Source organism: Hyaena hyaena, unplaced genomic scaffold (genome assembly GCF_003009895.1).
Source record: "Hyaena hyaena isolate Hyena2069 unplaced genomic scaffold, ASM300989v1 scaffold_1306, whole genome shotgun sequence".
Classification (NCBI taxonomy): domain Eukaryota; kingdom Metazoa; phylum Chordata; class Mammalia; order Carnivora; family Hyaenidae; genus Hyaena; species Hyaena hyaena.
The window spans coordinates 149,844-166,352 of NW_024081946.1; the positions used below are offsets into that span (position 1 = coordinate 149,844).

At 41.1% G+C, this 16,509-nt stretch overlaps 3 protein-coding genes across 3 annotated transcripts; all 3 read left to right on the top strand.

Annotated features, from left to right (window-relative positions):
• Nucleotides 1-1,618: 1,618 nt before the first annotated feature.
• Nucleotides 1,619-2,023, top strand: LOC120225044 (keratin-associated protein 2-3). The gene has a single exon (XM_039223269.1). The coding sequence runs from the start codon at nt 1,619-1,621 to the stop codon at nt 2,021-2,023; it is 405 nt and encodes a 134-aa protein (XP_039079200.1).
• Nucleotides 2,024-6,300: 4,277 nt separating this feature from the next.
• On the top strand, nt 6,301-6,705 carry LOC120225045 (keratin-associated protein 2-3). Its single transcript, XM_039223270.1, has one exon. The coding sequence runs from the start codon at nt 6,301-6,303 to the stop codon at nt 6,703-6,705; it is 405 nt and encodes a 134-aa protein (XP_039079201.1).
• Nucleotides 6,706-14,223: 7,518 nt separating this feature from the next.
• LOC120225064 (keratin-associated protein 2-3) lies at nt 14,224-14,628 on the top strand. Its single transcript, XM_039223294.1, has one exon. It carries the CDS (start codon nt 14,224-14,226, stop codon nt 14,626-14,628), a length of 405 nt encoding a protein of 134 aa, XP_039079225.1.
• The last annotated feature ends 1,881 nt before the right edge of the window (nt 14,629-16,509 follow it).

Genomic DNA, 16,509 nt, shown 5'->3' on the forward strand with positions numbered 1-16,509 from the left:
AAGAGTGTTTATACTCAACAGAAGACCATAGCACTGTAAACGCTTTGCCACTCTTTTACCTGCATAACTTTAGAGATATCAATTTACAAATATGGCCTTCCAAAACCTTTGAAGGACCATGATGGGTCACAAACTCAAAGGCCTTCAAGGACCAGGACCTTCAAGGACACTCCTTGCAGACCAAGGAGTGTATTAAAAAATGATAGATCAGGGCACCTGGGTGGCTCAGTCAATTGGGCATCCAACTTCAGCATTCCTGGGTTTGAGCCCCATGTCAGACTCTGGGCTGACAGCTCAGAGCTTAGAGCTTACTTTAGATTCTGTGTCTCCCTCTCTCTCTGCCCCTTCCCTACTTGTGTTCTGTCTCTCTCTTAAAAAATGAATAAACATTTAAAAAATTTTTAATGATCACATCAAACAAACCACGCTTTGGGGAAAATTTAGTCTAAGAGTCATCAGCAACCCTTGGACAATGTCATCCTTAACCTATCTTCCAACTATAAATTTATTTTTCTTAGCTGTACCTAAAAAAGACAAGGCTATCTTATCAGTCACTAGCACATTTAATTCCTCTGGGTTTTTTTTGAAGCCTATTTCACACTTCATAAGCAATCAAACCCTCGGCCAACAGACCAAAGCATCTACTACAGAAAGATAATGGGTTCCGTTATAAATATTTACAATGTGTTTTGAAGTGCTTATGGTCATACCTGGAAAGAGTGACCCCAATTTTTATTTTATTTCTAAGACTTTACTCAGGGGGCGCATTCAAAATGCATAATATGAATAAAATCCTCACTTAGTTTGATTTTTTTGTCCCATGAAAAGTCTTTGCCTTTGATTGCTTCATCTGCCTTTGTCTTACTATCCTAAAATTTGTAATTAGTAGGTGATAAGAATCTACTTGGAACTTATTTTTCTTTCCTTTCCCTCTCCACTCATAAATAGTACTGTTTACATAGTAAGAGTTTGAGAAGTGACTCATTTATAGGCCAACTGAATTACTAAACAATATCACTTCAAAGGCTCTGGTGATTATTCCCTTACAAATGAGGTGAAGCGCTGTGTTGTTTTCCAGAAGCACTGGACCATTCTTCCCATAGCACAATCAGTACACATCTCCTTTCATGAGTCATTTGGTTTTTGAGAAATCCTTGCTTCACCCTCAAGGTCAATCAGAAACCAGGTCTGTGACCTCAGGAACACTACAGTCTTGCACTGAGTCATGGGTGGTGAACAAGACGATCAAGAGGAAAGTATGATGGTGTCAACACTGGATTCTTCACACTTTCAATGTATCACATGGCATGGTCTGGAAGGTTGGTTATTCCATGGGTAATTTTTTGGATGATATAATTCATCAAGTATTCATTTCAAGGAAGAAAGGAGACAGGCAGAAAGGAAAGCATCCTTCCATGATGGAATTGCTGCCTCAGCAACAGAATCCCCAATCTAGGGGTCAATGGGTAGCCACAACTCCAGGAAATGACCTGTGTCATGGGGATCATCAGCACCTGGCCAGGGTATATAAAGGGCCCAGAGCAGGAGGGAGGCATTCACACCTGACAACACCCGAGTCCTCTCACCCCTCCAACCCAAACCAGCCTCAGACACCACCATGTGCGGCCCCTGCTGTGGCTCCACCTGCTCCTCCTCGGGCTGCGGGGGAGGCTGCTGCCAGCCCTGCTGCTGCCAGCCCTGCTGCTGCCGCGACCCCTGCTGCTGCCGCCCCGTCAGCTGCCAGACCACCGTGTGCCGCCCCGTGACCTGCACCTGCCGCTGCACGCGCCCCATCTGCGAGCCCTGCCGCCGCCCCGTCTGCTGCGACCCCTGCTCCCTGCAGGAGGGCTGCTGCCGCCCCATCAGCTGCTGCCCCACGTCCTGCACGGCCGTGGTCTGCCGCCCCTGCTGCTGGGCCTCCACCTGCTGCCAGCCCATCTCTGTGCAGGCGCCCTGCTGCCGCCCCCCCTGCTGCCAGCCTGCCCCCTGCCGCACCACCTGCAGGACCTCCTCCTGCTGCTGAACAGCCCGTTGAGAAGCATTCCCAGGTGTTTAGAAACACGTGAACACTCTTTCCCACCCCAAGGGATCAGATGAGAGATCCGTCCTTTGCAAACTACCTGCTCTTCAACAACTAATTCAACAGTATCTGTCTATCCATTTTCCCACATAATTACACAGTTAATCCTGGCCCTCTTTGACAAACTTTAGAAACATGCCAGCTCTCCTCATTTGATTTCCTGGCTTGAAAAAACATGAGTGAACAAAGATCAAAGTTCTTCTTGAATGGAGCTCTATCCCACTGACTCATCACATCTCTACTATTTCAAGATGGGGTAATTTTCCAGGGTATCATCATGCTTATGCTGGGATTTCACATGGTAAAATAATAAAAAATTTTATTTCTGGGAAGCAAATGTGTTTCTCTTTATTGTTTATTAATCTTCAAAAGCTTCTTTTAGCTTAAGGTATGGTATGCAGAATCAGAAGAACCAAAAGGATTTTTTCAAGGGCCTTTCTTTTTTTTTTTTTTTTTTTTTAACCTTTAGGAACAATTCAAGTGCAAGGTCTATAATTTTAATAGTAGTTCAAGTAATACAGAATATCTCATGGAAGGCACCTTCATATCTCAAGCCACAGGTTTTGTGGTGATGCTGAGGAAATGGAGAGACTACAGTGGTTTCTCTGATTGTGAACTTGACCCATGAATCATCCCCATACATGTGATAAGGAGGAGGAAGCCTAAGTCAGAGCTATGTTTATACACTGATTTAGGAAACTGTGCCATGATTAATACTAATTGGTACCTGGGAATCCTGAACCACTGAAGGCCTAGGTTCAAAGAATCACTATCCCATCTTTCCCAAGGCTCCCCTCCAGCACCACTATGGACAATTCTTTTTTAAATGTTTATTTATTTATGCTGAGAGAGAGCCTAATGTGGGGCTTGATCTCACAAACCATGAGTTCTTGATTTTTGGCTAAAATCAAGATTTTTGAGCCAAAATCAAGAGTCAGATGCTTAACTGACTGAGCCAACCAAGTGCTCCTGGTCAATTCTGATTCTAATAGAGTCACTGCTGCTGGGAAGAGAAGGAGCTATGTAGCTTAGCTAGAATCATTCTAATTTAGAATTAAATTAAAACAATGCCAATGTACTTGAAAGATGAATATTAATCCACTTGTATATGTTTTTGTTGTTGTTAAACACTTAGGCTGCTTAGTAAACCAACTACTAGTGTTTTTCTGAGAAATATACATTGAGTTCCCAGCATATGATCTAAAACAATTTTTTGGAATGTGCTACTTGCCTGCTTGGGCATATCTACCTGCCCAGAGAGAGGAGGCAAGCCAAATAAGCTTTGTGAAGGCCTGGAACTTGACTTTGTCCACTACTGGATTCCCACTGACCTGTGTCATATTTAGCACATAGGATATAATGAGAATTTGCTGAATGACTGAATAAGTTCTATGGAGTTAGAGGAGAGAAAAACATCTTCATCCGTCACTGATTATCTCCTCATGCTGGACATGTGCATTCTTACAATAAAATAAATAAGCTTTCTCATGAAGGAAAGTACTTTTCTTGAAATATGGTAAAAATTTCTCAACAAGAAGCCCACTGTGTTTAAAACATTTGCAATATACAATGGGGTTTTCTCTTTAGTAAGGGATTATGGTTTACTGGTAGACAGATTGACAAATCTAGTTTCTTTCTACATGTTCTTGAACATCATTTTTAAAAGTCTCTAACTACATTGTTTTCCTCCTCTTTCCTTCTAGAGAATTCCTTATCTTATTATATTCTCAAATGTGGAATGCTTTATGTACTCCCAAGCTCCTCATTATTATGAGATTGTGTTTGTTTCCACAGTAACTCCATGCCATGGTTAGCCACAGTGGCTGGTGAAGATCTGGGTAAGCCAGCAAGGGACTATGCAAGTAGAATGATCAAGAAGGAAGCTTCAACCACAGATCTAGAACAGACTTAGTTGTAAAGCAAAAGGTTAGAACCAAGGAAATCCAAAGGCAGAGTCTATAAAATGGCTGTGTGACATGATTTTCCTACAGTCCTAAACAACTGAGACTCACAACTGGCTCTGTAAGCAGGAATATGCTCAAGTGTAGTGCATGGGGAAACACTGGAGCAAGACCCTGGGATGTAGACAAAGCGGGCCTAGAGGTCACTTTTGGCTGGGATCACTACCGGGGGGCTCGGTTATGCTGGCAGACTGCAACCTTCATCTAGATGGTAGTGTAGGGACCAAGGACAGGCTGTCCCCAAATGAGCCACTGTGGTGTGAACATTATTTTGAATTAAATCCAATCAAAACCCAGCAGATTCAGTAAACATTCTTTACCTCTCCCTGGACTACCTGTCTCTACCAGGAAGAAAGCTATTAATAGAGATTCCTCTTTATCTATGAAACCTATCTGCATAATAGATTAAGTTTGCTTTCTAAACATCTCCCATCTTCCTGCTAATGGTCTTTCTCCCCTTTGTATCCTCAGACTCTCACTCCTCTCCTTAGCTCATGTAAGTATCATGCTGCCTCACTATCTTTGAAATTTCCAGAGCTATATGGATTTCCTCATATGTATTCTATTAAATTTTATTTTCTCCTGTTAATCTGTCTCATGTCATTTTTTCTTAGTCCAGGAAGAAGGACCTTAAAGGGTAGAGGAAATTCTTCTCAACAGTGGCTTTGTTCATAGCGCTCCATAACCAATCAATTATGTCCAACTTTGATGCTATCTCCTTACGGTATGTTTTGGAATTTTCAGAAGGCTCTGTGGGCGATAATTCTTTGAATTCCTGAGGATATTCGGAAGACATAAAGTCCTTTCATATAACTCTAAAAATCAGCCATTTCACAAATACCACCTGTTTTAAAAATAAATTCACTGTTAAAATTCCTAAATAAAACAGACATTCCTTAATGAAAGGGAATATGGTAACCACAATTCCACTCTTCAGCTCCTTGGGCTTACAATAATGTTCCTACAGGTGTTTTTGCAGTAAGTATTGGCTCCAATACCATAGGTGTATGACCTTAGGCAGGTCACTTCTCTGGTTTCTTATGTGTAAAATTAGGAATTCAACAATACCTATGTCGAAGGATTATTATGAAGAACAAGTTAGTACATTTATTTCTTTTAGCAAAGTTCTTAGAATATAGTTACTACAACTCAATGATACTGGCCATCGTGAAGATTAAAAATGAAATTCTACATAGTTTGGAAAGCTACAACTATGAAAGTACAACTATGTCTATCTAAGACAAAGAAAAAAAAAAAAAAAGCCAAACTCACAGTAACAGAGAGCAGAACAATGGTTACCAGAGGCTGGGTTTATAGTCTACATTCTGTACATAAGGAACCAGGTAAGTGACTTGCCTAAAGTCATATGCCAAGTAGTGCTGGAGCCAATACTAATGGGGTGGGGGGCAGGGGGAGATAATTACAGAAAAAAAAAAAAGAAATTACAATGGTGGTTGCCAGGGGCTGAGAAGAGGAGTTCATGGGGAGTTGTTTAACGGGGACAGAATTTCAGTTTTGCAAATGAAAAGACTTCTAGAGATGGATGGTGCTGATGGTTCACAACAATATGAATGTGCTTAATACCACTGAACTGTACACTTAAAAATGGTAAGATAGTAAATTTTACATTATATGTATTTTACCAAAATTCTTAAAATTGGGGGAAAAAACCCACTGATGATAAAATGATAAGATGCATTCCTGAAGCTACAAAAAGTACACAACAAAACTCTTCTTTTATTCACAGACCATATGCCTTTTCATACAGTCTCATATCACTTTTCTGAACTTGTTTTGTCCAGGAAGTTTAATGGTGGAAATGGACACTCACAACTTGGGAAATCCACTTCCACTATTACTAAATAAGCCTAAGAGCATGACAGCTATTTTGTGCTGTCAAAACGTCAATTGGTAAAAACATCACTGAATTATTAAGATAATTGGAAACTCTGAAGTTAGGGTCATTAAGGGCATATTTGAACCATAAATAGCAAAACATAATGAGTCTCCATCAAATAAGGAAAGCAAATGGTCTTCCATGAGTACCTGAGCACCTAAAAAAAAATGTCTAGGGAGCTTACTAACTTACCAGTGCCATTTCAGAAAGAGTAAACACAAATAAGGAAATGGCCTGTGTCGTGGGGGTCATCAGCACCCGGCCAGGGTATATAAAGGGCCCAGAGCAGGAGGGAGGCAATCACACCTGACAACACCCGAGTCCTCTCACCCCTCCAACCCAAACCAGCCTCAGACACCACCATGTGCGGCCCCTGCTGTGGCTCCACCTGCTCCTCCTCGGGCTGCGGGGGAGGCTGCTGCCAGCCCTGCTGCTGCCAGCCCTGCTGCTGCCGCGACCCCTGCTGCTGCCGCCCCGTCAGCTGCCAGACCACCGTGTGCCGCCCCGTGACCTGCACCTGCCGCTGCACGCGCCCCATCTGCGAGCCCTGCCGCCGCCCCGTCTGCTGCGACCCCTGCTCCCTGCAGGAGGGCTGCTGCCGCCCCATCAGCTGCTGCCCCACGTCCTGCACGGCCGTGGTCTGCCGCCCCTGCTGCTGGGCCTCCACCTGCTGCCAGCCCATCTCTGTGCAGGCGCCCTGCTGCCGCCCCCCCTGCTGCCAGCCTGCCCCCTGCCGCACCACCTGCAGGACCTCCTCCTGCTGCTGAGTGCATCATCACTAAGGGTCCCCAGTAGATGGTGGGGCCGTCCTGCTCTGAACTTGAAGGCAGAACAACATGCCTTTCCCTGAGAAGCCCATTTGTCATCTCTTCAGTCCGGCTCAGAGTAGGCACTCAAGCCCCCTTTTCAGACTGACTACCGATGAAGATACCTTGTCCTCTCAGGACCCCAATCGAACTCCTCAAATATGTCTTCTGTTTTCTAATAAACTTAGTATCTCCAGCATGAAATCATGGTCTTTGTGATACTTCCTCTCAATAGGTTCTGTCTCTCTATTTTGCCCAGAGATAATCAAAGCAAGATGCAGAATAATCCTCTCAAACTGTTCTCTGAAACAACCTAAGTCTGGGTAGTTTCCTTATTATCCTTGTTAAGTGGCATTTATAAGGTATAGTAGCCAAGTGAGAAAAGTGGGCACAGCTCTATCTTCCTCACACGTACAGAATCACATGTGCTCACAATTCCAGAGATGCCAAACATCTGAGAAATGTCCTTTAACAACACCCAGTGAGGAGGCTGCATCGGAGCTGACACACACATCCCTGGTCTGAGGGTTCATTCAGTGACCTGACATCTGTTGTAAGCACAACTTAGAAAACTCAGTATGTCAGACGTGGAAAGAACCTTAGGCAACATCTGACCAAACCCATGTTTTTAAAGCTGAAGAGTGATCAATTTAATGAACAATTAAATAAGTTTCTTACTAATATAATTATAATCACTGATGTTTAGAAAAGACCCAGGAGAATGCAAGTCCCCTGACATTAAGACTTTAAGTCAAACACTTCATCTTAATATGGTAGGAGACATGTTCTTCTGCCCAGAGGAACTCAGGTTTTCTCTGGCCAAGAATAACTATGGCTTCAGATAAACACACTCCTTCCTATGTGTGAAAGATCTGGTAGTTATTTTGAATGTTATTTACAGTGTCAAGTCTTGTGGGTATTAAACCCACATTGGCTCTCAAGAGCTGATTATCTTTGTGCTCAGGAACTGGGCAGTAATGGCAATCTCCCAAGAAAATTATTCAATCACTGACAATCTACACAGGTTTGTTGAACATCTACTATGAATAAGACACTGAGTGGAGACCATTTTGAAGGAATATGAAAGAATAAAAGAGAGCTCCTGCTTCAAAGAGGTTATAATCTATTTAGGGAGATAAGGTATAAATAAGAAAAAAAGGCAAACAGTACGTAATATAAACATAAATATAGAAGAAATGCCACACGTAGTTAAAAATAGTTAAAGATTATAAACTCACTAGGAAACATGATGCAATTGTCTTGTCATATATTTAAGTTAAAATTAAGCAAGTTATAAAATATTAAACTATTTTGTGAGAAAAAAATATATTCTGCATGTCTATGTGTGCTTATGCCTAAAAAGTATTCAAAACATTATGTGGTGGCACCTGGGTGGCTCAGTTGGTTAAGTGACTGACTCTTGATTTTGGCTCAGGTCATCATCTCATGGTTTGTGGGGTCAGAGCCCTGCATTGGGCACTGAGCTGGTGGCATGGAGCCTGCTTGGGATCCTCTCCTTCCTTCTCTCTCTGCAGCCCTCCCTCAACTCACACACGCACTCTCTTTCTCTCTCAAAATAAATAAATATTAAAAGAAAATTTTTTAAATAAAATAAACAAAATGCAACAAAATATAAGAGTAATTGGGGATAATACTCATTTTCTTATTTGTATTTTTCTTAATTATATCATTTTAAAATGAACATATATTTTCTTTTTAGTGGACTGTACTGTCTAAAACCTATATTTATTTTGGGGAAAATATTTAAATCTTTCTCTAGATTATGCTCGGCTTTTATTTTATTTTACTTATTTTTTATTTTTTTTTAAAGTTTTTTTTTTTAATGTTTTATTTATTTCTAGGAGAGAGAGAGACAGTGTGAGCAGGGAAGGGTCAGAGAGAGAGGGAGTCACAGACTGAAACAGGCTCCAGGCTCTGAGCTGGCAGTCAGCACAGAGCCCGACACGGGGCTCGAACCCAACAACCGCGAGATCATGACCTAAGCGAGAGTCGGACGCTTAACCGACTAAGCCACCCAGGTGCCCCTATGCTCGGCTTTTAAAAACCTACCTATGAGAGTCTAAGTGGATTTAAAGCAGATAATTGCAGAGCATCTATTTGTACTCAAATGAAGTATTTTACTACATATAGAAGAGTGTACCACTATGCTATATATAGTGGACTTCTCTGATATCTTTAAACTCTGATCAAATTATTAAACATTGATTCATATTTTAACTTTTCGGGATCATCTCAATTGCATAAAATAAGGTATGCAACTTGATATGTTCCAAATTAAGAATTTTAAAAAATTGTTAGCTGTTCCAATGCAGAAGAATGAAACTAGATCATTTTCTCACACCATGCACAAAAATCAATTCAAAATGGATAAAGGACCTGAACGTGAGACAGGAAACTATCAACACCCTAGAGGAGAAAGCAGGAAACAACCTCCTTGACCTCCACCGCAGCAACTTCTTACTTGACACATCCCCAAAAGCAAGGGAATCAAGAGCAAAAATAAACTGTTGGGACCTCATCAAGATTAAAAGCTTCTGCACAGCCAAGGAAACAACCCAGAAAATTAATAGGCAACCAACGGAATGGGAAAAGATAGTTGCAAATGACATATCAGATAAAGGGTTAATATCCAGAATCTATAAGGAACTCACCAAACTACACGCCAAAAAAACAAACAACCCAGTGAAGAAATGGGCAGAAGACATGAACAGACACTTCTCCAAAGAGGACATCCAGATGGTCAACAGACACATGAAACGATGCTCAGCATCCCTCCTCATCAGGGAAATACAAATCAAAACCACACTGAGATACCACCTCACACCAGTCAGAGTGGCTAAAATGAGCAATCAGAGAACTCTAGATGCTGGCGAGGATGTGGAGAAACAGGCACCCTCCTACACTGTTGGTGGGAATGTAAACTGGTACAGCCCCTCTGGAAAACAGTGTGGAGGTTCCTCAGGAAACTAACAATAGAACTCCCCTATGACCCAGCAATAGCACTTCTAGGAATTTACCCAAGGGATACAGAAATGCTGAGGCATAGGAGCACATGTACCCCAATGTTCATAGCAGCACTCTCCACAATAGCTAAAACATGGAAAGAGCCTAAGTGTCCATCAACAGATGAATGGATCAAGAAGATGTGGTTTATCTATACCATGGAATACTACATGGCAATGAGAAACAATGAAATCTGGCCACGTGTAGCAACATGGATGGACCTTGAGGGTGTTATGCTGAGCGAAATAAGTCAGGCAGAGAAGGACAAATATCATGTTTGCACGTATAGGAGGATTAGGAGAACTTGACGGAGGAACAAGGGGGAGAAGAAGGGCGGAAATGGTGGGGGAAAGGGAGAGAGGCAAACCATGAGAGACTCTTGAATGCTGACAAAAACTGAGGACTGATGGATGTGGGGGGGAGGGGGGATGGGCATGGAGGAGGGCACTTTGGGGATGAGCACTGAGTGTTATGTGGAAACTAATTTGACAATAAACTATTTGTAAAAAAAAAAAAAAAAATTGTTAGCTGTTCCAAATTATAATTCTAATTACTTTTCACCATTTGCATAGAGAATTGATAACTATGAACATAAGACAATAATACATTTTCCATGTTAAAATTTGTTCATAATATTATTGTTGAATGATAGTGCTAAATAAAGCCCTAGCATTAGTAATACAGAATATGTTGCCCATCACCATCAAGAACCTATCTAAATCAGTTTTAAGTCTTTTTTTAAAGGATGTTTTTCTAAGAACTCACTGTTTTGCATGGACTGTGGGGTTTTCAGTAGGGTTCAGGCCACATTTTCTCCTTATAGGATCTACGACAATGACGTAACTCCCCTTTCCAGAAATCAGTGTTCAAAAGACGGAGCTCTATAACTCTCTTCCAGGTATCTTTATTTTATTTAATGTTATTAATGAAACTCTCCCCTGGATGATCTTATTTAGTATACAGTCTGTGGTTGACTGAGCAAAGAGATAGTCATTTGCCATACCATATATGTTCATTTTTATTCTAAATTCAAAATTTAGAGTTTAAAGGCACCCATATAACATGACTTTTTAAAATATATTTACTTACTTAGCAAACACAAGACATTTGCTAAGTGCCAGGCATTGTTCTTAGCACTTGGCAAATATTAGCTTATTTACTGCTCACAACAAGCTGGGTATATGCCATCCTTACCCCTCATGGCCCAAGGACACACAGCCAGTAAATGGCAAAGTTTCAGTGAATGTTGTCTAGTTTTAGGATAAGTGGCATTAAAAAAATACCACATGACTTGCCACCAATGTTAAATCACAGAGCTCTATGGCATGAATTACAGAAACGCAACTCCTATTTTCTCTGCCTGGAGATGAAGTTTGATTATGGGGTGAGGATGAGCATTTTAGACTAAGTAGCACTAGAACTGCTTACTGAGGGATTCACGTACTCTCTGTGGATCTTTACAAAGGGGAAAGAATATCTCTTTGGAACAATTTTGAATCAGAAGCGTTCAGAGTAGAGAAATTAGTCTTGGTAACTTGGGGTTTCATGTATCTTTCAAAGAGGCCTCCTTTGCACAAAATGGGAATATCATGAATACTCCCAACAACATGAAAATTTGATTATGAGACAGTGTGCCTTGAAAAGAGCTAAGTGTAAGCAACAAAAGCAAAAATCAGCAAGTGGGACTACATCAAACTAACAAGCTTCTGCAGAGCAAAAGAAACAATGAACAAAGTGAAAAGGCAAATGGGAGAAAGCATTTACAAACCAAGTATATATCTGATAAGGTGTTAATATCCAGCATGTGTAAGGAACTCCTATAACCCAATAATAAAAACAAACAAAAACAGACAGCAAAACAAACAAAAAAACAATCTTATTGAAAAACAGGCAGAGGACCTGAATAGACATACAGATGGCCAACAAAGTGCTTGACATCAGTAATCATCAGGGAAATGCAAATCAAAACCACAATGGGGTATCACCTCCACCTGTTAGAATAGCTAGTATCCAAAAGAGGAGAACAAATACTGGTGAGGATGTGGAGAAAAGGGAACCTTGGTGCACTGTTGGTGAGAATGTAGATTGGTACAGCTACAGTGGAAAATGGTTAGAGACTCCTCAAAAAATTGACAATAGAACTACCATATGACCCAGCAATCCCACATCTGGGTATACATCTGAAGGAGATAAATTCAGAGACATCTGCACTCCCATGTTCATTACAGCATTGTTCACAATAGCCAAGGTATTAAAACAACCTAAATGTCCAATGACAGATGAATGTATAAAGAAAATATGATTATACGTGTATATACAACACCGTGTATACATATATATATGAATGATATATATGATGTGTGTATTCCATTATATATATACAATAACTGTGCTTTTTTATATATAAACCATATTTTATTATATATATATATAATTAAGTATTACTCAACCATAAAAAAGAATGAAATCTTGCCAATTCCAATAATGTAGATGGACTCTGAGGAACTGTGCTAAGTGCAGTAAGTCAGAGAAACACAAATATTGTATGAGATCACTTATATTTGGAGTCAAAAACATCGAACTCATAGAAACAGAGAGTAGAAAAGTGATTTTCAGGGATTGAGAGGTAGGAGAAATGGGGAGATTTTTGTCAAAATTATAAGATTTTGTCAGCTATAACTGATTTTGTCAGTTATAAGATGAATAATTTCCACAGATCTAATGTACAGCATGGTGACCACAGTTAATAATATATTATATATGTGAAAGCTGATATGAGAATAGAGTGCTAATGTTCTCACCATAAAAACAACAATAACGGAAGGATAGTTATGCAAGGTGGGGTGAAGGATGTGTTGACTAACTTTACTGCGATAAGCATTGTGCAATGTATACAAGCATTGAATCATCACAGTGTACGCCTGAAGCTTACACAATGCTATATATCAGTTATATCTCAATAAAGCTGGAGAAAGAACAAAAAAGAGCATAATATACAAGTTTTTATCTAGGCACTGGTGATTGCTTTGGAAAAAAATCACGTGTCCATGGACCAGAGAAAAAACATGAAACATGAGTCGAAGGTCCTCATTGATGAGACTGCACTTCATCTCTTCCTCCTCTGTTTCCCTGATTATGACTATATGTTCGGTCAGTTTACATTCCTTTTAAGTTTTGAAATTATGTTTAAAATTCCACTTGGGGAGCTTTCGCCCCTGGGGCCTGAGGCACATTCTTCTGAATGATGGGAATGATCCTCAAGTGACCCAAAACCTATCTGGTGAATAGTAATAGGGGAAAAGCTGTAAAGTAATGAGACTATTCCCCCCAAGCAATTCCCCAAACACTTCTGGTGACCCTTCCCTTAGAAGCATGTCCCCCACATTTCCAGCAGTGCCACCACAGAACAGCTGGGGAGCCTCTGACGTCCCTCCTCTGATCAATGTATTGTATATGTCTGCAATGCTGGTTGAAAACCTCCATCTTGTCACTTCTTAGTCATAGTACCCATGTCAAGGTATATTAAGAAAAAACTTCCTATTATATGATTCTTTATCTAACACACAAGAAAGGCAAATACAGAAAATGTGATGTGTCAGAGACGAAATCAATATTCTGTGACCAGAAGGACCACTATTGCTCAAAGCTGAACTGGAGAAAAGAAAAAACTAATGGAAGGCAGCCATTGGTGTTTTATTCCAACACTTACCCAGTTTATAAAAATAACCTTTTATCTTTCCTATACAAATATCTGAGCTGCAGTATTATTCAAAGTACATGCACTCTTGATGGGCATGGAGGAGGGCACTTGTGGGGAGGAGCACTGGGTGTTATATGGAAACCAACTTGACAATAAACTATTAAAAAAGAAAAGAAAAGAAAAGCCAAAGTACATGCACTCCATTGTATTAGGTGATATGTAAATAAAATCCCAAGGAGTCCACATGTGAAGACATGTCTAACATTGGTCTCATTCACATGCAGGTTTCTCAGGGCATTTTCTGGGGGTCAAGGACAGGATCCACTCAGTGCTCTAGTAACCCTCTATGTTTAATTTCTTTTAAAACTTGCAGTTTCTTAAAAGAAAAAAAAAAAAAAACTTGCAGTTTCTTTAGGACCATTTTGCCCAGGATTCATCAGGTGCTATCTACCCAAAATAAGCATCAAGAGCTGCTATCACCTCAAATGACTTAGTGCTTAGATTTTGATGAGAAACAGCTTAAATGTATCCATATTTAGGAATGCAACAATTCTTTAATGAGATCATGAGTATGTCACAAGCAATACAATCATTAGTCAAAAAACTGTACTCAATTGGCCAAAAGATAAATGGGGATAGAGGTCATCAGCACCGGCCAGGGTATATAAAGGGCCCAGAGCAGGAGGGAGGCATTCACACCTGACAACACCCGAGTCCTCTCACCCCTCCAACCCAAACCAGCCTCAGACACCACCATGTGCGGCCCCTGCTGTGGCTCCACCTGCTCCTCCTCGGGCTGCGGGGGAGGCTGCTGCCAGCCCTGCTGCTGCCAGCCCTGCTGCTGCCGCGACCCCTGCTGCTGCCGCCCCGTCAGCTGCCAGACCACCGTGTGCCGCCCCGTGACCTGCACCTGCCGCTGCACGCGCCCCATCTGCGAGCCCTGCCGCCGCCCCGTCTGCTGCGACCCCTGCTCCCTGCAGGAGGGCTGCTGCCGCCCCATCAGCTGCTGCCCCACGTCCTGCACGGCCGTGGTCTGCCGCCCCTGCTGCTGGGCCTCCACCTGCTGCCAGCCCATCTCTGTGCAGGCGCCCTGCTGCCGCCCCCCCTGCTGCCAGCCTGCCCCCTGCCGCACCACCTGCAGGACCTCCTCCTGCTGCTGAGTCCACTGTCTAGAACAAGCAATCAACCTTCTGAAAGAGTCATACTCCTTTCTCTACCTAAGAAACCTCCTGCCCTAAACCATCAAGACCCCAAGTCAACCAGGGGTTTGAATGGAGATCCAGGCTCATCTATTAAGACCTGGGCTGTTCTCAAGTCTTTGTAACAGTATCAACTCCCTTCTTCCCACCTTAGATCTTAGGTCTTGTGGCATGTTTGTTTTCTAATAAACTTCTCTTCTTTGGCCTAGCAAACCCATATTTGGTTTCTTATTTATTCCACTTTTTTCCATTAAATTTAAATATAACAAAATGTACTGATTGCCTACCATCTGCAAGTCACAGACTATATGGCATACAATAGAAATTAAAGTGAATTAAAAATACTCCCTTCTTCAAAAAACTTCTAGGGAGATAAATGAAATTCATAATAATGCATCTAAAAATTAGAAAATGAAAAAAAAAGTACAACACACTTCAGTGTGTCAAAAAGTCACTACTGATTGGGGAGAACAAAAAAGACTGAAAAGGAAGCTAACATTTTATAGAGGTTAAGATTTTAGCATACAGATCTAAAGGAAGATGGCATTTTCAACACTGGTAACGGTATGCACAAAGGTATCTATAGAGAGAGATTGTTCAGATGATAGTTTGGCTGGGAACACAGGATATATGTAGAATAATAGTGGAAGATAAATCTGGAAAATGTGTGTGCTTTGAATAGTAACCAAACTAGCATGCCCTTAATGCAATAAATACTAAGGAGTTGTTGAAAGCCTTGGGGCAAGTGAATGGCATGACAGGCATTGGGCATCAGGATGATTCCTATGGTAGCTGTTTATTAAAAAAGAAGGCCAAAGACTAGACAATATAATGGCTATACAGAAACAAATCAAGAGGCCACTGTACTGGTCCAAGCAATATACAATAAGAGTTGAACTAAGATGATAGCCACAGAATAAAGAAAACACAAAGGTATGGCAGACATAGAAACCCAGAAAGTATATTACCTAATATGAATATGGGAAACAAGAAACAATTAAGAATCAAATGTCTTATTGCAGCTCTAGGGAAAATTCTTCTGATCAGAAGATACTTAAAAGAATCTTAACATTTTTATACTTAGTTACTGTGTGTTTAAAGTTACTACTCCATAGCATTTCTGCCCGCTACTACTATTTCTATTCTTGAGATATTATAAAACATTTTTAAAAATAGGAGACAAAGAAGATTTTTGGTTTTCTAAAAATGTTTATTTACTTATTTTGAGAGAGAGAGAGAGAGACAGAGAATCCAAAGTAGGATTCATGCTGTCAGCACAGAGCCAGATGTGGGGCTCGATTCCATGACCTGGAGATCATGACCCGACCTGAAATCAAGAGTCAAACACTCAACCAACTGAGTCATCCAGGCACCCTGAGACAAAGAGCTTTAAGAATTAATTGATCCTGGAAAATAGCATGGTATAAAATAAAATAAATAGCTATAACTGATGTAGGAAGGAGAGACAGGAGTTTTATACCCAGCTCTTGGCTGTGTACCATCTGACTAAAGCAAGTCATTAAACTTTCCAAAATGCAGCCACTCCTAGACTCAACAGTATTCTAACATCAGCTAATGCTGAAAGGAAATTAAAACCAGTCTGGGAGCACCTGGGTGGCTCAGTTGGTTAAGCATCCCACTCTCAATTACAGCTCAGCTCAGGTCATGATCTCACAGTTCATGAGTTCAAGCCCCTTGTTGGGCTCTGTGCTGACAGTGTGTAACCTGCTGGGGATTCTCCTTCTCTCTCCCTCTCCCCCTCCCCTACTTGAACTCACACACCCCTCTCCCTCTCTCTCTCTTTCTCTCTCTCTCTCAACAAATAAACAGTTTTTTAAAAAG

Excerpts from the sequence above, each read along its gene's own strand:
- LOC120225044 (XM_039223269.1), top strand. The coding sequence starts at position 1,619 with ATGTGCGGCCCCTGCTGTGGCTCCACCTGCTCCTCCTCGGGCTGCGGG.
- LOC120225045 (XM_039223270.1), top strand. The coding sequence starts at position 6,301 with ATGTGCGGCCCCTGCTGTGGCTCCACCTGCTCCTCCTCGGGCTGCGGG.
- LOC120225064 (XM_039223294.1), top strand. The coding sequence starts at position 14,224 with ATGTGCGGCCCCTGCTGTGGCTCCACCTGCTCCTCCTCGGGCTGCGGG.